The 27855-nt window shown below is 42.0% G+C and overlaps 3 protein-coding genes across 11 annotated transcripts in view; 2 read left to right on the top strand and 1 right to left on the bottom strand.

The window, feature by feature from the left end:
- The window catches only part of MNAT1 (MNAT1 component of CDK activating kinase), a 125252-nt gene extending 119736 nt beyond the window's left edge, over positions 1-5516 (top strand). For both annotated transcript variants that reach the window (XM_061464228.1, XM_061464227.1), the window contains one exon: positions 5047-5516. In XM_061464228.1, the coding sequence (XP_061320212.1) occupies positions 5047-5268 (222 nt within the window). In that variant the 3' untranslated portion in view covers positions 5269-5516. The remainder of the gene's footprint in view (positions 1-5046) is intronic.
- Positions 1796-15273, bottom strand: TRMT5 (tRNA methyltransferase 5). Of its 7 annotated transcripts, none has more exons than XR_009745210.1 (8): positions 14879-15026; positions 14756-14843; positions 12831-13480; positions 12302-12426; positions 10104-10758; positions 9015-9117; positions 2786-3077; positions 1796-2697 (listed from the first exon to the last, which is right to left on the bottom strand). XR_009745210.1 is itself a non-coding variant. In XM_061464221.1 (7 exons), the coding sequence occupies exons 2-6, from the start codon at positions 14788-14790 to the stop codon at positions 9053-9055; spliced, it is 1530 nt and encodes a 509-aa protein (XP_061320205.1). In that variant the 5' UTR covers positions 14791-14843; positions 14879-15026; the 3' UTR covers positions 1796-2697; positions 9039-9052. The 7 variants fall into 7 exon arrangements, 4 of the variants coding, with proteins under 4 accessions (XP_061320205.1, XP_061320208.1, XP_061320204.1 ...); XR_009745211.1 differs by having other exon boundaries at positions 9039-9117; XR_009745212.1 differs by lacking the exon at positions 9015-9117.
- A 36-nt stretch (positions 15274-15309) lies between these two features.
- Positions 15310-27855, top strand: part of SLC38A6 (solute carrier family 38 member 6) — a 39207-nt gene continuing 26661 nt past the window's right edge. The window contains exons 1-5 of one of the 2 annotated variants that reach the window (XM_061464225.1): positions 15310-15514; positions 16217-16338; positions 17082-17155; positions 21365-21417; positions 24025-24064. In XM_061464225.1, coding sequence (XP_061320209.1) covers positions 15374-15514; positions 16217-16338; positions 17082-17155; positions 21365-21417; positions 24025-24064 — 430 coding nt within the window. In that variant the 5' untranslated portion in view covers positions 15310-15373. The remainder of the gene's footprint in view (positions 15515-16216; positions 16339-17081; positions 17156-21364; positions 21418-24024; positions 24065-27855) is intronic. The other variant, XM_061464226.1, reaches the window with a different exon arrangement.

The following is a 27855-nucleotide window of genomic DNA, read 5'->3' as shown; positions in this document are numbered from 1 at the left end:
GCAACCTATTCCTTTCCAGGGAAAAGTCTTCCCCATTCAACTAGTAAATAGATTTATTTTTTTTTCCCCCACTTAAAGCTTGTGGTGGTGGAGGGCAGAGGAGAAGAGTGGCTGATGGTAGGTGTATTGCTGCTGTCAAGACTGGAAGTGTGACCTGGGGCATTGAGCTGGGCTCCTGAGGGGCCCTTGTGGAGTTCATGGTTGTGTTAAAAGTTTCAGTGTATGTTGGAACAGGCTGTGCTGGCTGGTGGTCAGCAGGAACTTCTGACACCAGTAATAGCTGGTTGGTTTGTTAAGATCTAAATTCAAAGAGCGCCTCCTGAAATAGACGAAAGACTGCTATTTGCCTCCTGAAGACCTGGGATCAGGCTTGTAGCTAGTCTGTGGAAGGATGAATTGCTATTCTGGACTTCTTTTAGTATCGGTTTTGTATTGTGCAGGTTGCAGTCTGCAAGGTTTGAGTAACACATTTGAGTTCCCAAATGAACTTCCCAGGGCTATGTAATGACAAACAGCAATGAACTCAGCTCATTCTATAAACAAATTCTGCTTTGGCTGCATGGAACCGACTATGTGGTAGAACTGCTTCAAACAAATCACAGTTGAGTGGAGGAGCTCAGTTTCTTACCTGCTCAGGGGTTAGATTAACCCAGGCCATGCATTCTTCAAGAGAAAACAGGCCACAGAAAAGTTTATTATGTGCTTCTCTCATCTGATAAGACCCAGTCTCTGCAGCGATACTGTGAATAATACATTGATAGTTCATCTTAGAGACTTGGTAAATCTAATGAAAACAGTTCTCTCTAGGAAGGTTCAGGAATGCAGTGTGTGCTACTGCGTCACTAATGCTTTACACAATTTTCCGGACTGGAGTATTTTCCTGCTTTCATGCAACCACTATTTATTATTTATATTGATGAATCTGGAAGATTTCCCAGATCTAATGTCTGCCCTATTACCTTGGATAATGCAGATAATCAGATGAGCAGTAAATCTATTCTGTGGAATAGAATTACATGATCTTTTTTTCTTCTGTTAAACAGTTTTTGAATGATTTTTCTTTTCTTCACCCCAATAAAATACCTAATAAATCAAAAAAAGTACAATCTGCCTGCCAAATACACAGTACTCCACATGTACCTCTAGTGATGCATCTGCAGGAACACCAGTGGATGGATGGTGAAGGTGGTATGAAATAATCCCAAGTACTGGTAGTTACAGTTGGGTGGGTGAAGTACTGGGGGGGGGGGGGGGGGGGGTTGGCTTGTTGGTTGGATGTTTTGGTGTGTGGTGGTTTTGGTTTGGGTTTTGTTTTGATTTTCTTTTAGCCTGGTTTGATTGTGCTGTTTCTCCATCTTCTCTGTTTCTGAGGTCTTTCCTGAGCAACTTTGAAACAAGACTGCCCTATGGAGCAGTGAGGGCACATTTGCCAGTGGTCTCAGATGTTACTGTCTGACAAGCTGTGGTTGGGTTCTTTGCGCCTCAGAAACAGCCATGCGAAGGGGTGCTGAGGCTGCCTGGGCAGTGGGTGGAAAGGCATAGGGGATCAAGCTGCTGTGTTAGGTCTGTGACGGTCCCCGTCACTCCTGATGAAGTGATGGTGACACAGCCTTCAGAAAAGAGAAAACATGACGGAAACCTACTCCAGGAGTGACCAGCTTGATTGCGAGTCTCTGCACCAAGTGTGAATTACACCTCTTCCCTTGAAAGCAGGAGGCTTTTTAAAAATCATCCCCCCCATTCCCTGCATGGTGATGAGAAACCAGAGGTCAGGAATGAGCCCCCTGAAGGCTCATGAAGAACAAAATACGATGTGTTTTAATTGATGTGAAAGGTTAATGGGGAAAATCAACATCCAACGGCTGCAGCTAAGGAAAGGAAACTTGTTTGGGCAGAGCCCGAAGTGGAGTGCAGGCATTACAGTGAGAAGTGTGAAACCATGGGGCAGAGAACACACGGCCCTTTAGCCTTGCTCAGAAATAATGGTGCAGGCTTTTTTTAACTTCAGTCTCCCTGCAGTAAAAACAAGTTACACTAAAAAACTCTGCACCAGAAAAAGCAAACCTCTCTTTCCTGGTTTCTGCTTATAAGATTTACAGATACTTAAAATAAACCTATGAAAAACAGACCTAGAGTGCTGGAATTTGCTAACTAGTGAGAGCAATTACCTCCAGGTCCCAAGACCTAACGGAGCTTGACTTTTTGGAAATTAAACTTGGCAGGCGCTTCTTCCTGCTGCTGTTGTAAAGGTGTACATGAAAAGATGTGTTGACCTCTGCCAGAAACCCCAGGAATCCAGTTCAGAGAGATTCTCCTGTGAAGGGCACAGCCGGATTCAGGCTGCACAGATGGTGATTGGTAGGGAAAAGCCGGCAAAACATTCACTTCTCATTGTGTGGCTTCGGAGTGGCAGATTCTTTGCAATTGCCTGGTGTACCACAGTAATTAAACAGTCAAGAGCAGTAAGTTCAGATACTTAACAAGAAAATAAAGACCTCACTTGACAGCCAGCAGCTTGTCATGCTTGTTCCACAGGAGGAAGGGTAATTAACACAGGTTGCCATAGTAAAAGTTGATAGGAGTCTTTTTATCAATGATTTTGTATTGCTTCAGAGATCACATACCAATTAACCGTAAGTGCTGTAATAGCTGTAAATCAGGTTGTGTTATGAAACTAATGCCCCAATTTCAGGTGGCCTAAAAAAAAGGAAACAATAGACTCTCTCTCCTTCCAGTGCTGTATAAGTAACAAATGATAAGAAAAGTAATGAAAAACACAGCCGACCTTTGTTAATGGACAAACATAAAGTAATCCCCTGTTTTCTCTGGATTGCTCCACGCAGGAGTGGAAAATTGAAGTTTCTGCAATGAAAAAAGCCATGACAGATGTGAAATCTGAGAGGGAATTGATTTTTATAAGACTCTCTGGCTTGGAGGGTGGAGATAGTTTCAAACCAGTGTTTTGAAGGAAATTATTTGTTGTTGTCAGTATTCCTTCATCATTACTGGCTGGGGGAAGGAGCTCTTGTTTTATACAGCAGTTCTAAAAGGCCTTTGGGAAGGATGAGATTTTCCTCCTAAAATATTAAGGGACAAGTAATAAAAATGTTAAAAAAAGAAGTCAAAATCCGTTAAGTGCGTTCTCCCCCCAAACCAGAGCTCTCTGTAGACCAGCTTCCCCTGTAGATGAAGAGAAAGGACCGGCTTTGCTGCTGTGTTTGTCAGTTCCCTGTGGACGAAACACTGTGAAGTGGGTTTATGCCCCAGGGTCTCTGCTGTGCTGATGGGAGCCCATGTCCAACAGTGAGGATCGGGCTCTGTCCCACGTTGGTACCAAGTAGCAGAGCTCACCTCAGCCCAGCCACAGGAGGCAAATTCAGTCTCTCAGCTTCAGTATCACCAGCAATCACTCAGAAATGTTGCTCATGTCTGTGCATTGTGGTTATTAGGTGCAAGAAATACAGTTTTAAAACTGTAATTAATCATTTCTAAGTAATCTCTTTTTCTACACATTTATGGCTTCAATGGGTATGACTGTTTATTATGTCTTACCTATAAAATCTGACCTGTTTTATATACTCTTTATGGAAACAGTGTACAGTCATAAATTAAAAGATGCAACTGTTTTGGATATTTTACCGGTGGTCCTGTATTTTCCTGCCAGAAGTGCAGCTGGTTTAGGTTTCTCAGGATAACATTATAAAAGGCTGTATGCATTTTGCAAGTTTATGCTTGAATTGCTAAGCCAGAGGTGGAGTGACTCAACCTTCCCAGGAGCAACATGTACCAAGCAATGAATCAAAACAGCTAGCTGAAGCTCAGAGGCTCACATGGCCACTCTGAAAAGCAGTTCTCATTTATGGTATTTTATCTGGCGTTTGGAATTTGGGACGGTCATTGTGCTGATTGTGCTGGGCCTGTGGCTGTCTTTGTATTTGAAATGGTTTTGGTGCAAAACTAGTCAAGAACCTTGTCTTATATCTGTCTTACATGGGATGCAAAGACTTCTGTGCTTAAAGCACTGAATGAAACCATCCACATACTCCTGAGCAGACACCTTTAGTGGGAGCTCTTGGGTATGAGCCCTCAGAAGGGGCTGAGGGGAGCTAAGAGCTTGCAGCAGGGCTAGCACAGGCAGAATGTTTCGACATCAGCCTGGCTGGTTTGGTGTAAAATTTGGTGGCAAAGATGATAGAATCACAGACTGGTTTGGGTTGGAAAGGACCTTAAGATCGTCCAGTTCCAACCCCCCTGCTATGGGCAGGGCCACCTTCCACTAGACCAGGTTGCTTAAAGCCCCATTCAACCCGGCCTTGAACGCTGCCAGGGATAGAGCGTCCACAGCTTTTCTGGGCAACCTGTGCCACTGCCTCACCAGCCTCACAGGGAAGAACTTCTTCCTAATGTCTAATCTAAATCTCCCCTCTTTCTGTTTAAAATCCTTTCCCCTTGTCCTACTGCTACATGCCCCTTAGATGATGATGATGATGATGAAATCATGGTGCAGTTCAGCAGCTGCTTCAGCCAAAATGACAGCCTTCCACATACCTAATTACCTGGTGTCAGTGGACTTAGTGCAGATACAGATAGACGTGATAGCAGAAAGTTTAGCCCTGTCATTATCAGAGCAATCGGCATGGTTGGCTCTTGGGAGGGCATAGTGCTAACTGGACAGAGCTGAAACTGACTCCTGTGGGAGTGCAGGAAAGCTTGTGTCATCATCAGCTTATAAGAAAGAAATGCAGCCCTGCCCCCAGAACAAGTACCAAAATGCAACCCAGTGAGTGTTCTTAACTCTGTGCAGCCTGTTGCCAGAGCCAGTTTTTTTCAGTGTGTTTGCTGGGCAGCTTGTCTGAAGGTCCATCGGCATTGCCATCATTTCAACTAGTAAAGCTGTATACTGATCCCTTCATAGGTGGCTAGCAGTGGGCAGCTCCATGTCCTTGCTTTCTCCCAAAAAGCATCTTTGACCTGACTGTGCTGAGAACCACACAGGTGTCTGATGTGTTTATTTCTGCTCTGAAATGCTGCTTCTCTTTGTTTCAGGTATCTCACCCACGTGCGAGCCGCCTCTCCCCAGGATGTCGCTGGGGGCTACACTTCCTCTCTTGCTTGCAGCCGAGCCTTACAGGATGCCTTCAGTGGTCTATTCTGGCACCCCAATTAGCCGGCATGCTTCAGCCTCTGATCAAGGGACACCAAACGGAGCAAGGAGTAAAATTGCTGCCATGTGCACAATGGCTACACTGCAGTCCCTATTCTGTGTAAAACCAGCTGTGTGTAAGTGTTAGAGGAAATAACAGCATTTGTAAAATGTCAGTGCATTTTTGTATAGAGGGAAACTTGTTAGTCATGAAGCACATGCAGTCATGGAGCTGACAGAGGCTGAAGCATTAAGCCATGTCTAATGGAAGATGTGCATAACTCAGCTGTGTATGCTTGAGGTTTAAAGAAATACACTTGGAATTTTTTTTTAAAGCCAGACTTCAATAAAAAAGTTTGTGGTTTTACTCTTATTGCAGGGTTTTATCTGCACAGGCATTTAAATGCCATTTTGATTATAACATTTAGTGTCAGTATTCAAGCCTACATTTTCTTCCCATAAAACTAGTTTCTCCAGTTTAGACAAGTGGGGTTTTCCTCCTGCCAGCTGGATGAGATGAGAAACCTTGGAACTGTCTGACACAACTCTTGTACAGGATCCTTACCCATGTCCCTTGGTTCTTACCTTTGTCTGGAAAACAGATCTTTAGCTGGAAGTCCTTCAAGTGAGTTTCTCTACAAGAAATCTGAGAAGCCTTGATACAAGGCTAAGTCATCAGCGTTGTCAAAATTGGGGTTATTTTTTTTTTCCCTGATAAGCTCCATTTGATTGTATGTTCAGAGATTCTTTGAGCAGGAACCTCCCTTTGTCATGTGGCTTTTGGGACGACCCTTGTCACTTCATCTGCTGTTTTTACATGTTCCTTCCCCTCTCCTTATAGCAGAATGTAGACTAATTGCAGCAGAGATGGTCTTCCTGTGGCAGGACTGGTCTTTGCCATGGATGTGTGTATAAACTGCAGGAGACTGGAAACCGCTCAGGATAGTGTGTGCCTCCAGAGTAAATAAAGCCTGGCCCACGTTTTATGGGTCATCTGTTAATAGCTGTTTAATGCTGCTCTGAGGAGTGCATTTAATGAATGAATTTTTTCTGTGTTGTAATAAAGAGAAGAATAAGCTCTATTCCAGACTCAGTGCTTTCTTTGCTAAGGGAGGTGGAGGGAGGTGCCAAAATTTCACAGAATCATTAGGGTTGGACTGGACCTCTGGAGATCATCTGGTCCAAACCCCATGCCAAGGCAGAGCCACCTAAAGCAGGTTACAAAGGAACATGTCCAGGTGGGTTCTGAATGTCTCCAGAGAGGGAGACTCTACAAGATCCCTGGGCAGCCTGTTTTGCTCTGCCACCTTAAATGTAAAGAAATTCTTCCTCTTGCTGAAGTGAAACTAAGTTTATGGCCAGTGCTCCTTGTCCTGTCACTGGGCACCACTCAAGAGCCTGGCACCATCCTCCTGGCACCTCTCTTTGAGATATTTATATCCATTAATGAAATCCCCTCTCAGTCTGCTCTAGACTAACCAGGCCCAGCTCCCGCAGTCTCTCCTCATAAGAGAGATGCCCCAGACCCCTGACCATCCTTGTGGCCCTTCACTGGACCCTCTTTAGTAGCTCCTTGTCTGTCTTGTACTGAGGAGCCCAGAACTGGACATGGTACTGCAGATGTGCCTTCACCAGGGTCAAGTAGAGGGGGAGGATCATCTCCCTTGACCTGGCCACATTCCTCCCCATGCTCCCCAGGATACTATTGTCCCTCCTGGCTGCAAGGGCACGCTGCTGGCTCACGGTCAACTTACCTACCAGCACTCCCAGGTCCTTCTCAGCTGAACTGCTCTCTCATAGGTGAGCCCCAGCCTGTACTGGTACTTCGGGTTCTTCCTCTCCAGGTGCAGTACCCTGCACTTGCTCTTGCTGAACCTCGTTAGGTTTCTCTCCACTCAGTTCTCCAGCCTGTCAAGGTCCTGCTGAATGGCAGCACAACCCTCAGGTGTACCAGCCAGTCACCTAGCTTCATGTCACCAGCAGACTTGATTTCTTCTACATGCTTGGTGATGACTTTGAGAAGCCCTTCTTGTTGTCCTTAATGTTCTCTGCCAGACTCAATTCGTAGCGGGCCTTGGCCTTCCTTGTTGCATCCCTGTATACTCTGACAGTGTTCCTAGGCTCACTTGGCTTGTCTCTTTTTCCAGCCCCCACATATTTCTTTCTTACGCATTTAAGATTTACTAACCCATTTTGTTGATTAAAGCCAGGTTTCTGTTAGCGCAGGAGTGCCAGGAAGTCCTAAATTTGGACTGTGAAGCAATGCCCGAAAAGGGACCTGCAGTTTCCAGCAGTATGGACAGTCCCCTTAGTGTGGATCACAGGGTGGCTACATTGTTCCAGCGTGGTGAGGGCCTTGTTGCTACAGCAGGGTTCATGGAGGGCGCTGAAGAACAAGAGCAGCTTTTGAATGTTTACGAGAAACCTGCAGGGCAGGGGTAGGAAATCACACAGCAGTGTCAGAAAATGTAGCAGACAGCAACCACAGCACACATTGCTTTTCAAGGAGCAGTGGCTGGTGGGGAGAGGGTACAACGTGCCTGTCGTTGACAACAGGATGAAAACAGATCGAAGCTGTTGAGATACTATTTTAAAGGGCAGCAGAGGAATGCTGGGGCTGGAGCAGCAGGCCAGGGAAGGGACCTATACAGCAGCTTTCAAGATAGTAGGAGTGAGTCATGATGATTTTTGACCCCTGATTTGATAAATGCAGTCCAGGGACAACAGACCTCCAAAGGCCTGCTCAGAAGCCCTGGCTGCGGAGCCAAGGGAAAGGCAGTAATGCAAAATCCTTGGGCCTCACCAGTTGTTTGGGTGAGAAGCAGGACACCAGGCTGCAGGCTCCAGTGAAAGAGCCATAACAGCAGGACTAAGGTGATGGACATTTGCTCGCTGAGTTCCTATGCGTGAGTTGGGACTGAAGAAAAATGTCTGAAACTGAGAGGCTGAACCAAGGCCTCTGTCCAAATAAACTGTTTGTGGTTGACATTGCCCAACAATAGTCTGGATGTGTAAGTGAAGGCCATCAAAGGCAGAGGCTTTTCAAATCCCTGCAGAATACAAGCAGCCAGTCAGCAAGATCACCCAGGGACTGCAGCAGAGGAGGAATTGGAGGCAGGGGAAGGCTGGGAGGCAGCAGGGGCAGGGAAGTCACAGGAGGATGCGGTTCAAGGCAAGAGACCACTGAACCAGGTACTGGGTCTTGCACTTCAACACCTGCAGATGTGCCAACAATTTTAGAGTCTTTCCTGCTTTAATGGTGGGCGAATGGTAAGTTAAGAGCCAACTGACTACTTCCAATCCCTAAGTACATCTCAGTGTTAAAAAGCATTTCTTACTCAGAAGCCTAAGAACAAGTACCTGTAGCCATTTGGGCCTTCTTGTATCTTGGGTCAGGTTTTTGAAAGGTGATGTCACTTACACAGGAGCTGTTAGTGCATCTGCAAGCACTAATCCCATATTCTTAGACACAAGACCCGTCTGTCAGAGAGAATCCAACCAAGCGTTATACAAGTCCCAACAAAATACAAAAATCTGTTTTCACCACAAGCCCCAGATTATCAAAGTGACATAGCAGAAAACTCTCGTGGCCTGTGCCACTGATCTACCATGGGGCATGAAACAACAGAGAGCAGAAAAAATACCAAAACACATTTATTACATAAAAGCAAAGTTTTAGTTTTTTGTAGTAAGAACAGTTTCAATCTGCTCACCGATCCCACAGTGAAAACCAAGAAAAGGTAACTGCAGGAAGGGAGCCTGACAGAGGGAAGTTGCAACATGCATTCTGCACCTTGGCACCAGAGATGGGCAACATAGGAAGTATGCTTCAAATAACTCAAGGAGTAAACCGGAGGTAATCTCAGTGTACCTCTTAAACTACTGAGGCAGTTACCGTAACTCTAGTCTTCAGCTCAGAAATTTGTCTTCAGAAAACTCATTGCTGGTGCACAGACGTTTGGAGGCTTGTTTTGCTGGAAGAACATTAAAAGAAGTCAATTATTTAAAGTACGCTAAACAGACTGAACTAAACCAAACCACAAACCATGTAACACTTCAGGGATTTAAGAAGAAGAGATGAAAATTAAAACTGGGATTACCTGTTAGTCATGAACAAAAACTGTTACAGCAGTAATGGGGATTTTTACTAAATACTTCCAAAAAACCTGTACTGAGGTACATTTTGACCTACATCTCAGTGCTACCCAACAAGAGTGTAAAAATAAGTTTCATGGCATCAAAGTTTCATCAAAACCTTCTTTCCTCCAGTTCACGTAACTGCAGGCTGAAAAGTCTCCCCTCTCCCTCCTCCTCACCTAGTGGAAAGCCCAAGATCACTGAAACCAATGAGTTTCTGCAAGTGCTTCAAGAAATGACTGATTATATGAAAAGATAACGCTCATATACACCATTAAAGATCTCTAGTTTCTCAATTAAAGATATCTGTTTCCCAGTTAAATTGTACAGAAGCTGATTCTGCTGATGCAGTGACTCCAGACCTAAACTGAGTCAGCACAAGCATAAGGGAGAAGGTCAGGACTGGGACCCATCTCTTGGAAGCATGCCATTCCACCCTGGGTGAAAATGAAGCTCCAGTTCTGAAGTATTCAGCTCTCAGAAATGTGTGCTTGGCATTAGACACCCTATCCTCCCCTAGAATGCGATCTAAGGCACAAAACTCTGGTTTATGGCCTGTGGGATGATCCTATCCAGTCCACCATTTTTTCTGTGGAGGCTCATGCTGGGATCAGAAGAGCGGATCGCTGTCACCGAGCACGCGTGAAGCCCTGCAGCTGCCGCACATGTGCAGGCTCCAGCCGGCAGCCTCCACACTTCACAACCAAATACAGAATCCTTGTCATATGGCTGGAGTGGCCCACAGGGCTGACAAGGTGGGACCAGCCTGAGACAGCACAAGGTGTAGCCTGAAATCCATGTGCCACGTAGGTTTGTTCCTTACCTTCGTCAGGGCAGGGCCTCTTGCACAGCACATCCACTGGGATCTGGAAGCTAATGCACAGCATCTCCTTGTTGGGTGCAACATTTCTAACCAGGTAAGTCGAACAGCGCCCATCCAAGGAGGTTCCTAGAGAAGCTTCAGCTCGCTGTTGGATGTCTTTGGCTGGGTTCTCGTGTTTGGAGAAACCATAGCAGTGCACCGTGGGAAGACCAGCAGTGCCACATGGTTCTCTGACCAGGAGATGCCGGAAAGCATCCAGAAATTCAATAGCCAAAGCTGGCAAATTCATAACTATGTGAAAAGAGGTTTTTTGTCCTTCTTTCTGAAGTGGGAGCTCTTTACTTAGTTCTTCTCTTACTGGCCCCAGCAGGAAGTCCCGGCCATCCATATTGAATGCTTTAATTTTGTCATCTACTTTGTTCAGTTTGCAGTTGTGCAGGAGCCAGTTGTAGGATTCAGGATTGAGATCATTTGCAAATACGTGGCACTTCTTCTTTGCTGCTGGAATAGCAAAAGGTCCAATCCCAGCAAAGACATCAAAAAGGACATCATCGGGCTTCAAAAGCTCAACGATACGACTGTGTTCGGTGGAGAGACGTGGGTTCCAGTAGACTTTAGAGAAGTCCAATTCATACACAATATTATTTTCTTTGACCTGAAAGTCCAAGACATTTGCTTAAGCCTCTGTGTTCAAATTGCAGGCATATTTAAGTACTATCAGTCGTTAAGACAGCTAAAAATTAAGGTGCTTTATCAAAATGTAATTGACATTTGTCCCACTAATATTAAACATGAGACTTGTATAAACAGATCTACTCAACAGAAATAGCAATAAGGAATGTTCCAACTGGCAATCCAGATGGCTAGCTTATGGATGTCTCAATCACCAGGTGGAAATAAAACAGCAACTTAAATTTACCATTTAAAAAGATAATAATCTGAGGCTTTTTTTTGTGGCTGGCTGACAGCTCCTTTATTGAAAGCAGACCTTGGGAATATGCCTTGAGCTCTCCTCAGTGGAGTCCACATAGTAAATAAGCATCTGAGAATGATGCAGCACACAAATGGCAACAGTCACCCAAATTCAAAGTCCCTGGGAGCCACCCTGCAGTTTGAAAAAATACCATATTTTGTCTCTCAAGGTGACAGCATCTAGAAACTGATACAAACCCAAACTTTGGGATGAGCACTAACTTAAGAACAGACCTAAAAAGAAAATGTATTCAGATGAGAACGGGATGCAAGATAATACTTTGCACCACCACACTTGAATTGTGTGACTGTGAATTGAAGTATCTTTGTATCCAAATCACTGCTTCTTTTGCTTTGCCAGCAAGAAACATACTGAAACATCTGTACTGCTCAGTGTGCAGCTCAGTGGTGTGCTAGATGTGTGCTCAATGAGCTAATACCCTCTGCATAGTGTTTGACTGTCACTTCTGCCTTGACGATTCAAATGCCTTCTCTGTGCATGTACAGGATGTTCTACCAAGCTAGACATCTTTTTCATTTAGTAATCTAATATTTTCTCTTCTAAAAGCACAGAACTGCTAACAGTTAGGAAAAATATTTTTTGGTCGAACCAGTGGCCAAGTTTACAGCTAAAGCCAAGAAACCCTGCATGGCAGTTACGTAGTTCTTCACACCTGAAAAATGTCAAAACACAGGAGAAATGAGGTTTGTCTTGCTGCTGATTGGAAAGGGAAAAGGCACAGGCAAAATCTTGCCTACATTACAAAGCCACTGAGATTTAGAAACACATTCTTACATTCAATACCAGCCCCTGCACAAGGCTTGGTGAAATGAAGAAACAGCAATTTCTTAGATCAAATCCATAAAATATGCTGGCTTTAGAGTGAGCAACACCCCCTACTACAAAGTTTGTAATTAGCATGTCTGCAAGAAACCTGCTACTGTCACATATCAGTAAAATATCATGACATGCTGTTCTAGATCATTAAAACCTAGGCTGTGAACTTCAAAGAATACGTATCTTCATGATCTTTATGGTTGTGAGTTTACCCTTGTCAGACCAGGACAAGTGAATGCAGAAGTAACTGCCAACTCTAAAACAGGTGACAGGAAGGGCACCATGTAAAGGATCAGTTTTAACAGCATCTCTTCAGCACATCTGTCCAGTAGATGTCTTTCGGGTTTAGCACATTAAATTTAAAATAAGAGGAGAAAATCAACTGTACCTTGGTTACCAGGTTGCTCTCTCCAGCAAGCACTTCCATTTGAAAATTTCTGTATGTGCTGTCAATAATACTGGTTTTATTTACTACACAGGTGATGCCTGGGTTCTTGTCAATTATAACTTGGCCTGAGAGAGGGCAAAAGATATTCCGGTTAAGGGACCAAAATCTTTTAATGCTCTACAAGAAATATGAACACTGCAGTTTACAGTTAATTGAAGTATTAGAACAACCTTCCTCTGATGATTCGGGGTTGCAGATGCGACACCTTTCTAAGGCATGTACTTTACCCTGATCCACTACTCCATGTAATCTCCGTGAAGTGAGACTACAGTTACTGTAAGAGAAGAGACTACACCTGTGCACAGCTACAGCATTGGCAAAGGCTATTTAAAGTCAAAATACAATGCAACAAAAAGCCCTCAAAAGTATTATTTGTACAGATAAATAACTTATCAGTAGAATAATTGTTAAATGTCTTTTTAACAATATATTAAATATATGAATTACTTTTTTGAGTTCTTTTACCTACCAATCAAATGTCTGTATGGAAGCTGATGGTCTCTAAGATTCAAATGAGCTATGTGACCAACACGGCTAAACCCAGAGGTGACTTCTTGACCTTCAGGAAGGACTGCTCTTAGTATCTCCTCTGACTTGAAATTCTCATAAGTCAGCTCCAAATTATACTTGGACACCTCAGGATGAACATTAAGCTGGTTTAATACCTCTTGCTCTGATTCTCCCAATGAGAATTCTGGTATTTTATGAGGATCCAGAATGAGAAATCTACTGTTCTCATCTCCTGGATCCTCAATCACTCGCTTTAGACCAGGACGCTGGAGTACCACGTGTTTTAGGGACTTCAACAAAGTATATACAATTTCTGTCTTGACTTTCAGAACTGGAACAACAATTGTCCTTTTAAAAGCTTCTCTGTCAAGTTGTGTCATCCCACGCACTCCAGGATGTGGTGAATACAGTCTGAGGTCAGCTTTATCCTCCACAGTGTCAGGCATTGTAAAAAATCTATTTTTTCTAACTACTACGAAGAGCCCAGGTATTATGCCAGAATATCGAGCCAGCAGTGTCCAAACTGCTGGAAATGATGTATTTGCTGCAGCTGTCCTAAAATCATTAGTTTTCAGTAGTCTGGCAGAGTATTCCAATCTCCATAAAGTCCTAGAAGAGAAATCATTCATTTTATAGACATTATGTAATCATTCCATTAAAAAGGCTGCAAATCAAATGGATTTGCTGTTCTCTTATACTAGAATTTCCATCTGTACCAAACAATCCACAATAGTTCATAGTAAAGCTCTTTATTATGAATTATATACCACAAATTTCTGTCCTCCTGCAAATGTACTTTTAGACTTCAACATTAACTTTAAGCAGTGACATAATCCCCTTCTGCCAAAAAACAATGACCTCCCTTTGTTCTAATAAATGTGATATTAAGCTCAGTAAGCCAAATGGAAAAACTTCTACTGTCTTATTCCTACTTTTGGATCCCTTCTGTCTCTGATAAGATTTATTACCAAGCAGTGATTGCTAGAAAACAGTTATTAGCAACAGTGGTCATAATCACTCTTCAGCAATTTCTGCCTCCAGGTTAAGGGGTTACACACTCCACAGTGTCTTTGCTCCACAAAATGCACATCAGAAAGACCACTAATTAAATGCAGAATTCTCCTAATGGTACAGAGGAGCATTAGTAATGTCTGTTCAAGTAACTGAACTCCTCTGTACAGTTAATAGGATGGGGACTTGAAATGTAGCTTTACGCTTCTTTTTAAATAGCTCCTACACTAAACATGGCCCAAAGGGGCCCGACTTTTCTGACTCAGTGTCAGTACTCCTAGATGGGAACTGATGATTTAGGTGCTGTGAGAGGCTGACGCTTTTCCTCACTTCTTGGGAAGTTTGTTCTAAGATTGGTGGCTGACAAGAGAAACGCAAACTAGCTCCAACAGGAAACTGGTTCTCTTGCCTGCCTCAGACATCTACACCCTGATGTACAAGGCACTGCCCTCCTTCAGGGGAACAAGCCATATGGTCTCTTCTTCAAAAAAGGAGCTGAGCACCAGCCCTAGCAAAGCTGACCCTACTCCCATCCTCCCTCCCCTGCAAATCCCAGCTCCTTGCTGGGACTCCCTACATCTCCCAGCTCATTTCCCTAAGCCAAGTTTTTGACAACACACATCTTCTTTCCCTGTTGACAAAAAATAAACATTACATTCTTCATGTCTGCTACAGAGGAGAAATCCTTCATCCCAGGGCCTGAGCATCCCAATGTTTTCCTCAGACATTCCCCTTCTCCATAGCTGGAAACTGCTGGCCTAGTTCTCACGGGCTTCTCGGTATTAGTAATCCCCAATATAAAAGTGTGGCTGGGTGTCACTGCACCCACACCCTCGGAAGACGACGTCCCAGACTGATTATGGAAAGGCCTACCTGTCCCTCCTAACCGAGGTCCCCGTTTGCCCCATTCTGCCCCCAGAGTAACCTGAGGTAAATCAGGGAGGAGAGAGCTGCTGAAGGGCTGCTGGCTGCTGGCTGCTGCCTGCTACCTGCTACCCGCTGCCCGCTCCCCCCGGCCTCTACGAGGAACGCCGATCACCACATACAGAGACCCGCGAGCCGCTGAGGCCCCACCCGGTGAAGAGACCCTCGCCGGGGCGGAGCCTCCCCGGGGTCAGCGCCCCTCCCTGAGGGGAGCCCCACTGACAGCCACCGCCTCAGGCCCGCAGCGCCCGGGCCGCCCGCTGCTGGCGGAGCTGCGCAGCCCCGTCCGGAAGCCGTGAGGCCGGGGCCGCCGAGGGGACCCCCTGCACCGGGACCCCCTGCTTAGGCCTCCCCGTTGCCGAAGCTACCGCCCCTCAGCGTCCCCTGCCCTCACCTCATGCCGAGCCCACCCGCGCGCACGACCTCACGTCATCGCCGCCGCCGTGACGCCACGTGGCCGCGCCGAGGGAGAAGGCGGGGCCGGCTCTTCGGCTCCGCCCCCTCCGCCGCGGCCCCTCCCCTCGGGGGCGCTCCCCTCAGAGGCGAGGCGGCGGGGCTCGGGGTGCTATGGCGCTGCAGCCGCGGGGGCCCGGGCAGCTCTGGGCCGAGCGGGGCTGGTATCTGTCCGCCCGCGAGCAGCCAGAGGATGAGGAGGAGGCGGATGAGGACGGGGAGTCTGCCCCGCTGCTGCCGCCGGGCAGCGTGCATGTGAGGGTGTGGCTGGCGCTGCGGTGGGGAGCTCTCATGGAGCTGCGGCCGCGGAACTGCCCGGGCCCTCTCCGTCGGGGGGGGCGGTGGATACCGGCTCGGCTCTGCTTTCTCCGAGTACTCTGCCACGGGGTCCCGCTCCCCGCGGCTTGCCGCCTGCCCCGGCCGTGCTTGGCTTGGAAGAGACGATAGGGTAGCGCGGCCGGGCGGGGTCCGGCGGGCTCAAAGGTCGGGCGGATCGGTGTAGGGCGGACGGGGCTGTGCGGGCCGGCTCCCGGGGGTGATACCCGGCGAGCGCTGCGGGGAGGGCTGGGCAGCACCGGGCCCGTGAAGCGGAACACCTGGGCCTGCTTCTGACCCGTCTGATCTCTGACTGCCGAGCGCTTGGGAGTGCTGTCTTTTGCTATGCTCCTTGCTTCTGTAGGAACAGCCTGCTTTTAAGTATAAACCGCCCTGCTCTCTTTTTGAGCACCCGTGTCGCCGTCCTCAGCATGTGGACTTCTTGAGAACCTTATGGGACAGCATATGTTATTGTATGTGCACGAGGGTTTGTGTGGTCTTAAAATGAGAAAAGGTACTTTAGGTATTTCTGATTTAGGTTAGGGAAGGGAAAGTTCACTGTTTCCCCCTCCCTTACATTCTTCCTACAAAAGGCCAAAACACCTCATGCACTAATTGTCCTTTGTTCTGCACTTTCCACAGGATTCTCAAAGTCATGGTTCTTCCTTTGCTTTCTCAGTATTTAATTTAATGAATGCTATCATAGGAAGTGGGATACTTGGCTTATCCTATGCTATGGCCAACACGGGGATCGTGGGGTTTAGGTAAGTGTTCAGTTTGTACATATACTTATTTTTAAACTCAGCTTGTATTTTTAAATGGAACAAAACTTGATTGCTAAGACTCCTGTGCAAAAACTGGGGAAGAAGTAAATACCTTGTGCTTTTCAGCATTGTTGAATAAGATCTTTCCTCTTTCTTTGGTTTAGTCATTCATATCCGGCCTAATTTAAGTACTGCCCAGACAGTGCATTAAATTGTGGCATTTTCTTGGCCATTACTGTTAATAGATTGATATTTATGTTCCAAGCTGCCATCTCTTTTAGTTCCAGAAATGGGCCTTCAGGAGTAGGATAGCTGCATATCTGGAAACTGTGAATCTGCTTGTCTTATTGATTGCACTTCTGCTTGCTGTACATATTAACCTATGGATAACAGAGCCAAAGTGACCAGAATTGTCACTTTTACCATTTTCTAAGCGTTAGATCCACTTCACTGGGAGGTAAATCTTTGTCTGTGTATGTTTAAGCACATTCTTAATGTTCTTTTTATAATTGATTTGTCAGGCTTTCACCTTCTATAGTGTGTGACATGCTTTGGTGAACAATACAAGAAGCAACTTGGCAACTGTTGGGAAGGTCAGAGACCATATGAACCATAGTCAGCAGATACAAGCCATAAAATGAGGAAATCCTGTCTTGTGGTAGCTTACTTCTTGCAGAAATAGCTTTCTGAAAGTGCATTGTTTTATGAAAGTGCTTTAATTGTGACTATTTTGTGGTTTTCAGTATCTTGCTGCTGATTGTTGCCAGCCTTGCTTCTTACTCTGTATTTCTTCTGCTCAGTATGTGCACTCAGACTGGTAAGTGAACAGGATTTATCTCTGAAATACTTCCTCCCCTATATCACAATGATGTGACCCAGTATAATCACTGTCGTTAACAGCATGTTACCAGATAGTGGAGTCTGAGTCACTGAAGTTGAAATATTTAATGTTTTCAACTATTACTGTTTGCCATTTAAAAATATGATTTTGAAAATTCTAATGAAAAGTCAGTGCCAGACTGACTGGTTTCTAGGTTCTCAATTTTTATTTATTTTTCAAAATGCCTCTCTCATCTTTCCAAAAAGATAGATCCTGCATTTCTGTGGCAAAATTATTTTGGTGCTGATGAACTGTGCTACTTCAGTGTATTGCTTTCAGTGAAGGCTTAAGAGCAATAAAATAGCAGTCTTCCATTCTTCTATTTGTAGTATATATATTATTTATGGTTTGAAATGGATACCTTTTGAGTTTTGTAATGATACTGGATTATCATAATTCTCCTGGCACTTTACAAATGCATGTTTTTACAGGATTTTTTGATACCAGATGAGAAGTCACATTGCAGTCCTTAGTAATTACACTGCCTTATATTCGAAAAGCATATTCAAACAGCAGATTCTAGTATCTACAGTCTAATCTGATAACTTGTTTTAATTCTTCTTTTAATTGAAACAAGCCTAGTTCCTTGGGTTCTTGTACACAATCTTTTTGTGTTATAACAGGAAGTCTCCATCTCTTTCAGTCACCTGGTTATTGTTTCCCATTCATCTGTTTTCCTTTTTTCAAAGGTGGTACGAGAAAGCTTCCGTTTCTTTCCTTACTGGCTTTGTTTTCTGTAGATAGCTTTGGTCTCTCAGATGATTGCTTCCTGATTCTTAGATCTGCTGCTCCTGTCTTCATCTGTTGAGAGATCTTCATACATTCTTTAAAAATATTCTTCAGAGGTAGGGTTACTTTTATGGTTGATATTTTTGGCTGCTTGATGATTTGGGATTAAGTCTTTGGTAATTTTTGTTCTCTTAGAGCTCTGCTTATTGGAAAGGAATTGAAACCTAAAGCAGGTAGCTAGAAAGATCCATAAGAAGCAGAAAAAGGGGGAAGTTAAGATAAAAATTTATGTTCTTTGTTCACCTCTCATTTGAGGCTGAAAAGTTCTGTATTATATGGGCATGAAGTGGTAGTATGTTGTTTGTTAAAATAAAGCCATCCTTGAAAATGAACTATTAGTGAGAGAGGGGAAATTAAGGATTTAAACATTTCAAACTAGGAAAACTTTTGGTGTGGTGAACTTGGAGACCTAATACACAAGAATGGTTTAACTCCTCTGTCGTTGTCCAAAGGCAGCGGTCCACCTCAAAAAAGCATTTTTTAAATGCACACAACTGAAAGCAAGGAATACCACTGAAAGGATAGGATGAAGTATTTCTCTTGAAAGAAACTAGGACTTTACAGTTAGTAATTAGTTATCAGCTGATGTTGTCAGGTAGAACACCACAACTATGTCTAGATAAGTTTCCTGGATTTACGGCCTTGGGTTTTTTGGTTTGGGTTTGTTTTTTTTTTTTTAGCTTTTAAAATAAGGTTTCTCTCAGATTGTATTTTCAATAATTCCTGTAAATCATTGAAATAATTGAATGTTAGATAGCATGTCATGTTTTTCCTTGGAATGTTGTCTTTAAAAAGCAAGATTTTTAATTGTGCCTTGACAATTGTGCCTTTAATTGTGCCTTGACAAAGCAAAATCTAAGTGTTTGCTTCCAAAGTACATAATTCAGTATTTTTATTTATAAAACCTACATGCATTTGTGAACAATGTTACCGTATTAAGTTTAAACCATGGCAACAAATTGGAAAGATTTTTTTTTTTAATATTAAAAAAATGAGCTAGACAAATTTAAAGGATCAGGAAGAAAAATCCTTAGAAGGGTTTGTAAACTAGAAGTACAATTGTAGAAGTAATTCTAGGAGAGAGCTGACCTGTAAAATACCTTCTGAAAATGAATCTCTAATACTGAATTTTAACCAGGGAGGAGGACTTATTAAGCATAGGCATTTTGGTTGTCGTTTTAAAAGTAAGTGTCTTCAATTTTTAAATTATGTTGGTTTGGACTCTGACAAAATCACATGATCTGCATAGGCCGTAATGCTTAGCAAGAAAAATATTGCCAACTGTCAAGTGTTCGATTTTTAATTAGTTTAGTCCATGTTTTCTCCTGGTGTTAATTCAGTATGACCTACGGTGTTTTGGGGTTTGGGCTGTCGAAGGCTAAGCTTACTCTGTAAATTAGAGGAATTGGGAATTGAAGTGGGATGTACTTTTAAGTTTCATCATGGCTTTATGTTTCCTTTTGAGTTAGTCATGAATATTGCTGGTACCTTACTTGCCAGTTTCACTTTGCATTTAAATGGATAATTTCCCTTTAACGTTAGTAATGTAACAGAAATCAAGCCAATCAGGCAGAACTCGTTCATAGCAATGGTGCTTAATATTTTGTTCCATATATCCTTGAAATTACAGCAGTAATGTGATTAAGCATTAGTGCTTCCCAGTGTTCACAGGACTAAACTGATTACCGAAACAGAATTACTATAGAAAATACTTTAAGGTTTCATATTGCTGTTTGGATTTGTGTGGAAAAAATTGTTCTGTTTTTTCCTTGTCATACTTGGGTGCCGTGTATTTGATCCATGTGATCCAAAAACCAAAACCAACTCTCTACTCAGTACATTCAGCATTTACCTTATGTGTATTTTTATGCCATTGGAGATAGCATTCTAAAATGCCTTTTTTGTTCTTGTTTTTTTTTTTTTTCTTGTGAACAACAATTTTATAAATGGAAATCTAAGAAAAACACAGGGTGACATCTAGTAAGATGTACTTGTTTAGTTACATCTTGTATTAGTGTAACAACAGAGAAGAGATTAGATCAGGTTTGTGCTGAGAGCTGACTCTGGCTCATTTAATTTTGTCATTACATTTATTTTGTTAAAGCGTACTGGTGTAAGTAGTAGACTAGAATGTGAAACATTGCCCATGAGAAAATCATATGAGGGAATTAATGAACATTTTCTGTTGGCTTTGTTTGGTTTTCTTTGTTTTTGTTTTTAATTCTGGAGCATTGCTCTGATTGTGTGAAATAAAAACGCCTAAACTTGGGCAGTAGGCGGTGTGAGCCTCCAGTCCTGTCATCTAATCTCTGCGAACTGCCCGTCTCCTGTGTGTTGTCCCATTTACTTCAATGGGACTTCACTCAGGTGTGAAGGTCTGTCCCCAGCAGCTCAGATTGCAGGGCAGGGCCCTATATTAGGATGTGATGGGAGTAGAAGCAGTACTGAACCAAATAGAACCAAAGAAGAGAAAGCAAGTGTTGCAGCAGTAAAATTATGTGGGTTTGAAATTAATTCTACCCTTTGAGGCATTTACAGCTGTGGACTGTTTTATTATATACTGAGAAAGTAAGTGGTGTTTCTCAGAATACTTTCATCTTTTTGATATCGCTTGAGTTTCTCATAACAAAATACAGATCAACAATGAAAAACTTTAATATGACTTCCTTCTTTCTGAGGAGGGATTGGTTTGAGTTACCAGCAATATTAGAAGTGAGCTTCAGCTAAAACTCGACAAAAGCATAGGGGAAACCACAGGCTATTTTAATGTGATTATGTAAGTCAGGTGCAGTTAAGGGCAGGATTTTTGGTTTTGCTTTGGTGTGTTTTGTTTTTACTAATATATTTCAACTAAGGAAGGTGCTTACTTTCAGCCCTCTTGAAAATAATACTGCCAAGTTTTTGAAACTGGCAAGATGGTGATTGATGTTTATTATAGTATAAAGAAGAAGATGGATCCTCTGTCATCTTCATTGAAAAAAGAAAGTGTAACAAAATATGGGAATATCTTGTATCCAGTGGTGCTAAAGTGGGCTAAATTCAGAATTCTTCACCTATAGTAAGTATCACTTGCAAACGTTTCTGGGAGGAGGCAGTTTGTCATGTCTTACTATTTTAAAAAAAATAGTACTATTTTTAACATTCAGTGAAGTTTCTGAAGAGTCTCTGAATGAGCATATAGCTGTATTTTACAGGTGTATATAAAAGCTATTTTGTAAATAAAAAAAATGCCATAAAATACTCCTTTAATTCTGTCCTGGATTATATTCATTTAGAAAGGGAAAAAAAAGCAAAGCTGGAGCTCTCAAGTGATTTTAAAGTTAGAAGTATTTTTAGCTTTTTTTCATTTGCTAACAGCTGTCACTTCTTATGAAGACCTTGGCCTGTTTGCATTTGGATCACCTGGAAAGGTGAGTGTTTATTTTTCAGCTTTGTATTTTTCTGCTTCATGTAAAGAACAGTTGTCTATCAGAAGCATAGTAGAGAGAGCTAAATGAAATGAGTAATATGTTTGCTGACATCCTAGTATACTGAAAAATCTGTTGCATAGCTTTTTGCTATGTTTCAATTAGCGTGTCTGGTCTGTGAAAGCCCAAACTTTAGTTAATTGTAAAATAGGCATTCCTTAAATGCAAGATTTTGTGCTACTTCCTTGTCAGTGTGTTCATTTTTCAGTTGCATATACAAATACATGCGCACTGGGATTGTTGTCAGCTTGGCTCAGCAATCCATTTCAGGTTTGTTACAGTCCCATCATACCTCTCCTGTAAACTGTTAAGAGACAGGTAAGTGTCTAGCGTTTAACAGGGATCTAAGATAAGTGTTTGCCTTTTGTGTAGTTTCCACAATAGGAACAAATAAGAGTATGTTTAATGCATGTTAACTTTTTGTTTGTGTTTAAAAACTCTTCAGATGAATGTTTCTTACTTGTTTTCACATGGTTAAGAAAAACCCACCAGCAAACTGACTATTTTTGGTATGATGTGAGCTGTGCCTTTTTAGTACTGCGTACTGAGCCTGGTTTTCCTAACAGCATTGTCCGGTGATACTGGGTGCAGAGGAAATGCTGTTTATGAATGCTGCACATTTAATATTACTTCTATGCTCTGTGTTTCAGTTATAGGATACTAAATGCAAATTTGACCACACAGATGTGTGATTTTAATGGTTTACTAAAACAATATAATTTTGTAAAAGTAGTTCTGCTTAACAGGCTACCATTTATTTTCTTCTGTTTTAGTGTTACTGAGAATTAAATGTGAGCTCTTAAGGTTTGTAAGGCTTCTGTAAGCATTAATAAACTGATACGAGTGTAGTCTGTGAGGATCGGTATTTATCGATCAAAATTAAGATGTGATCATGTGAATTGCAAGACCTGATAAAGCTTAATATTAGCAAGCTATGAAATAAAATTATTTTTCTTATAGGAGCCGATCTGTACACACTAGCTACAAGCCATTAGATGTAGAAGTCATAGAAATGTAGATCTTAAAGAGATATTAAAATGTGCTTTAGTTTGCCTTCGCTCTGAAGCAGGGTTAAACACGCATAAACCATTCTGGCAAATGTTTGTCTAATCTGTTGTTCAAAAGCTTAAATGAAGGAGACTTCACAGCTTCACTGTGTAGTCAACATCAGTTTGGTTTTCTTACTCTCCCTAATACATTTTTTCATAATTTTGAGTTGAAATAATTTGTGCTAAAAATCATCCAGTCTTATTTTCAGTGTGCATGGAAAGCACAGGAATATTTCTTGGTTGGGAAGCTGTTGTTTTGATAAAATAATTAACCAAAGTCTACCAAACCTTCCTGCTGAACTGATGTTTTCTGGAACGCTTATCTTTCTCTATTGAAGTATCTATGATATTTGTAGATATTTCTTAAACCTCGCCTGTGAAACAGAACACAGTATGGTGTCTGAGGACTGTATTTTAGATAAGAACATGGCTGCTAGGTACTACATCCCAAAGCAAGATTTGCTGTTTCTGTGTGTGCCTCAAGCTACTGGCTGTGTTATCTCAGACTATTTTCTATTTGCAGGGTAATAAGTCATAAATCATATTTATGAGATGCACTTTCTGAATGTATTGTTTTTCATGGATCTTGTTGATTCTTACACTTCTTTCTAGTTTACCACAACCATTCTGAATTCTCATCCTGTCCCTAAAAGCTCCTTGTCTCAGTCAGGCACAGGTGGCTTTATTTTTTTCCTTTCTTCTTTAAAGAAGTGCTTACTCTTCCCTCACATGGGTTATTTCCTAGTGATACAGACAGACCACTGCAGGACCTTATTTAAACTGAAATCTACTGATCTTGAAGTACAGTAGTTATTCAACCTTAAGGTGATTTCCTGTCAAACATATTTTTCGGAGATTTGTGAGATTGGTTGTTTTCTGCTATCGGCAGTTTGCTCATTCTCCCTTTCCAAAAGCATGAAGTATTTGTTTCTATCTATGGCAAATTCCAAGATGTCATGCTATTCTTTTTTTTTTTTTTTACCCCTTAACCTGATGACTTTTGAACTGACTTTGGATTAATTTAAAATCCGATATTATTTTCTAGCTGATTAATTAAAAAAAAAGGCAATTCAAAAGCATTCGAAAAGTAATTCAAAAGTACAAATTTGCTTTTCTTCTCTTCACTGTGGCTTAATTTTTTCCAAGTTGATCATTTTCATTTGCATTCACCTAATGTCAATGAGAATGGGATTACATGTTTTCAGTGATGTAAAAACCTCATCTTCTGCAGAACAGGCTTCATGCAATAACTTCTTTTTTGTCGCTTCAGAATGAAAATGCAGTCTTTTGGGGGAGACTTTCTGCTTTCATATTCATTTTGGTTTACGTTAGCTTCCATGTGTTAAACTCTTCACTACAGAAAAGATGCCCTTCCTTTCAGTACTAGTTATCGCTCTTACATATGGTCTGTTTAAGATAATACATATGTGGTTTATGACTGCCATAGGCATACGATTTTAGTTATCCTTACCCTTTCTAAAGAAATCAATTTTTTTTATAGGTCCTTGTTGCAACTACAATAATTATCCAGAATATTGGAGGTAAGAAACTTCATATGCTCAATATGAACCAAGTATAATCTCTGCAGTCTACAAAGCTCCACAAACACCAAAGGCAGTAATTAGATGGAAGTGCTCTTAAGAGGCTGATTAAAATAATAGAAAACTTAAAGAAAAGGTTTATGTGATCACGCTAAGCGGAAGTGCTGTAGTCGTGGGGTAGATGGGGGAACTTCTGAGGCTGGATTGTATGCCTGATACTGTGTCACAGGATGTGGAACACATCCATTATAGCTGGCACTGCTAGTTGGAATTGACTGAGGAAGCACAATCTCCTGTCTGCTGTTCCATACATTTGCATCTGGTAGTTATTCTTTATCGTATCATGTGTTTTCTTTTTTGCTGTTAGAAATTAACTGTTCATTTTAGTGATTGTGTAACAACTGAGTAGTTAGCCATGAAGCTTCGTATGTTCTTTATTAATGGTAGCTTTTTATTTTGTTAGTTCAGTACCGTGAAGTTTTGGGGAATGGTTTAGTTTGCTGACTTCCATCATGTGAGCTGATAATCTATGTTGTCATATGCTGGGCTGTCCAGTCACATTAGTGGTAATATTATTTTGTCTTCCTTGGTGCATGGCATAATAAAATAACACTAGCTGTCTTTTTGTTGAAAAATCACCTAAGCATTTAAACTCTTACTCAGGTATGTTTACATCCTTAACAGTTAGTAGTGCCCTTAGAAATGTCTGAAAGTAGACACTGTTTAACAGAACAATTTCAATTTCTATTTGGGCATCATTGTTTTGGATACTTTCTTTTGGATGAGGGAATTATGTGAAAGCTCCTCCTCTGCCCCCTGTCCCCAAGAAGATGCACATGTCCACGTCCACTGACAGAAGGAAACAGCATTCCAGTGCTGTTGTCATTTCCTGTAGGATTATCTGCCAAGTCCAGACAATTAGTGACTGCTGAGTTTTGTAACTGTGTACAGACCTACAGCTAGACTAGATATCTGCTTTTGTTAAAATTGGAATCTTTTCTTATACTAAAAGCTCCAGTAATAAGAGCTGTCTAATTGAAATGGCTTTAAAAAACCAAACATTAGTTTCAGGCAGGAGTGAACATACTAATTCCAAGATGAAGGATTATTTACTCATACAGGATTTGGAGGATGTTCTATAGCAACGAACAGACTTTTTAATTTCCATCTCTATTTCAGTGAATAAATGAACAGTACTGGAAGAGGAGAAATACACAGTACAGGTTCTGAACCCTCTGAGATTGTGTACAAGACTCTGTGGTCAAAGGAAATACAATTCTCCTTTCTTCTTCTTAGCAGTTCATGGCCTTCTCTGTGTCATTTTCAATAAATTTCAGCTCTTTTACTGTAGAGCCCTGAAATGGTGCATGCAGGATACTATCAGACTGCTTCATCTTCTGCAGTGGCCTTCTCTGCCAACAAGTTGGGCCTGGTTTGCCAACTAGTGGTTTTCCTTTTAACTAGTTAAAATGTAGGGTTTTGAAAGTTGAAACTCTTCTGTCAAATATTTTTAGTGACCTTGTTTTGATGGAAGCTTTCAAAATTTTGGTTTGGTTCTGGTTCCAGGGGCAGAATATTTTCCATTGAGATGGTTCATGCATCCAGTATGTTCACTTGCAAAAATCAGTTGGTTCTCAAATGCACTGAGAAGAGAAAGCTGATTATCCTTCTCTGATGTGATGCTAGTAGTGCCTAAACATGCCCTAGTCTGTGAGGAGCAGTGATCTATGGAAATACGGATTGCAGGTTGAGCCTCCTTGGCACCTTCTCCCATACAGAAGATTTATTGTTGCTGTCATTGCAAGGAGCTGTCATAGCTTCTGTATAGTATTTAGATTTCTGTTTGGGAGCAGAGCTCCCTGGCTGTGTTATTTCTCTCCTTAACAACTGCCTTTGGCAGAGTCCTGTGATGCCACAGTCCAACTCAGCAGAACAGCAGTGTCAGGAATTGTCTTTGAGGATAACTGTACTGCAGAATTCTGTACCTCTCACAGAGCCTCAACTCTTGAAGAAATGCATAGAAAGAAAGGGTTTTGGTTTTTTTTTGTTTTTTGTTTTTTCTTGTCTTCTGCAAATTTTAAATAGGAGCTGTGGAACTGTGGAGCATAGGTTATTCTGAATGGAAGACATGCTGGAATTAAGTGTTAAATATGGGTTCTGCCCTTAGTGCACTTTGGGTGTTCTGTTCTTTTTGGTTTCTATCCGTTTGAAGGAACCAGCAGCACCGTGCCGGTCAGGCAGACATCCAGCCTCTGTCAGTGTCTTTGATTTCAGAGTAAGGCTAAAAATAAAATTGTTTTCTGTTAGCTCTTCCATCATCAGACCTGGGTACATTGCATCATACGGTATCTTATTTCAGAAGTGATTGGGGAGCATGAGATAATGAATGATGGTTTGTGGTTAAAATAAGCAACTTTACTAGGGTTATTGTCACTATCTGCATCTAGTCTGAGCTTTTATACAGTTTGGACTGATCTCCTCTAAAAATAATTTAAGTGCGGAAGCTATTTACATTCATTTGTGGTGGAGAGAGTGTTTTAGTAATCATTTTAATATAGTTACACATTCTAATTTGTCATCTTTGGCTTTTTAAAAAGAAAGCTTGAAGTGCAAGTTTGAATTTGACATCCTAATTGCATACAATTACAGATTTGTGTAGATAGGGGAGTTGATTTTTCTGCTACCAGGATACCCAAAGGGAAAAAAAAAAATAATAAAGTTTGTACAGCTACAGGAAAGGACCTTTTGGTCAAATTTGGAGCTTAAAAGCTTAAAAAAAGATTATTTCACATACGTTGCTTGGAATTTTAACTTGTATCTCTAATATGAGTGCTCAATTTTCCTGCAGATTTTTAACTGTCTCTTGGAACACTTTGTGTTATGTCAGTCCAAGTATCGCAAACGAAGTACCAAGGATTAACTAAGGGCGCATCAGGATAATGCATTAATTTAGCAATATCCAAATGTAAATTAAGGTAATCTTAAATATGACTGAAAGACTTAATGGAATATATACAAATTCTTAGCTTAGAGTGATTAAACTTTGAGACTATTTGGCTAGCTTTCTTCATATGAATAGGTACTTGTTCTTGCAATATAGATATTTGTTAATAAAGCAAAACCAAAAGGTTGAATAGGATGACCAGTGCAACTTGGTTTTATATTGTTCTATTTGTCAGTGGTTTGGCCCAGTTCAGCAGACCTTTAATCTAAATAACTAGTGATTAGTTATATGTGAACTGCCTTGTTCTTGAAAGAGCTATTTGATGTGTCTGTGAGGTTGCAGAGTGGACACTAGAAAGGAAACTTATCAAATGGCATGCTACCAGGCTATTGTGTTCATCCATTCCTCCCAGCCCTTTCCTTTCACCCCTTGTTTTTAAGTGGAGTGATATTCAAAATGTCCATTTCTTGCCTGTTGTGCAGACAAGATCTCAAATGCTTTAGGAGAGAGCGTTCTTGGGGAAGCTCTATGCCTAGAGGTGCAGAAGGAGCAAGGGAAGCTGCTATCAAAAACTTGAGTTACACAGCTCTGTAGGCTCTGCTGGCAGTTTGTCATCCTTCCCAGGGTGACTGGAGTTGGAAGGAGTCCCTGCTATTGTTTTAATAGTGTTATGCTTCTAGGAAGTGATGGATGAGGCACAGTGGGCAAAGCCATGGTCGGTATCACGCAGCCCTTCCCCTCTCTTGCCATGGAAGTTCTGTGTGCTTCCTAGATGCTTTCCAAAGAGGAAAGATAGGCGTTTCCTTTCCAAAAAGGAAGATAGGCATTTCTCCTTCTGGAATTGTCC

Source organism: Pezoporus flaviventris, unplaced genomic scaffold (assembly GCF_033815535.1).
Source record: "Pezoporus flaviventris isolate CSIRO_AGI_PZ_B2104156 unplaced genomic scaffold, CSIRO_AGI_Pfla_v1 ptg000036l, whole genome shotgun sequence".
Taxonomy (NCBI): Eukaryota; Metazoa; Chordata; class Aves; order Psittaciformes; family Psittacidae; genus Pezoporus; species Pezoporus flaviventris.
This window is presented reverse-complemented; position numbering and strand designations above follow the sequence as displayed.

What these genes read in the sequence shown, in the direction of transcription:
- TRMT5 (XM_061464221.1), bottom strand. Translation starts at nt 14,790, where the DNA reads ATGGGGCAAACGGGGACCTCGGTTAGGAGGGACAG. An exon ending in ACCTCGGTTAGGAGGGACAG is followed by an intron (nt 13,481 to 14,755) that starts GTAGGCCTTTCC and finishes TTTCTCTTCTAG; the next exon opens with GACTTTATGGAGATTGGAAT. An exon ending in AGAGCAACCTGGTAACCAAG is followed by an intron (nt 10,759 to 12,301) that starts GTACAGTTGATT and finishes TTGGACTTTCAG; the next exon opens with GTCAAAGAAAATAATATTGT.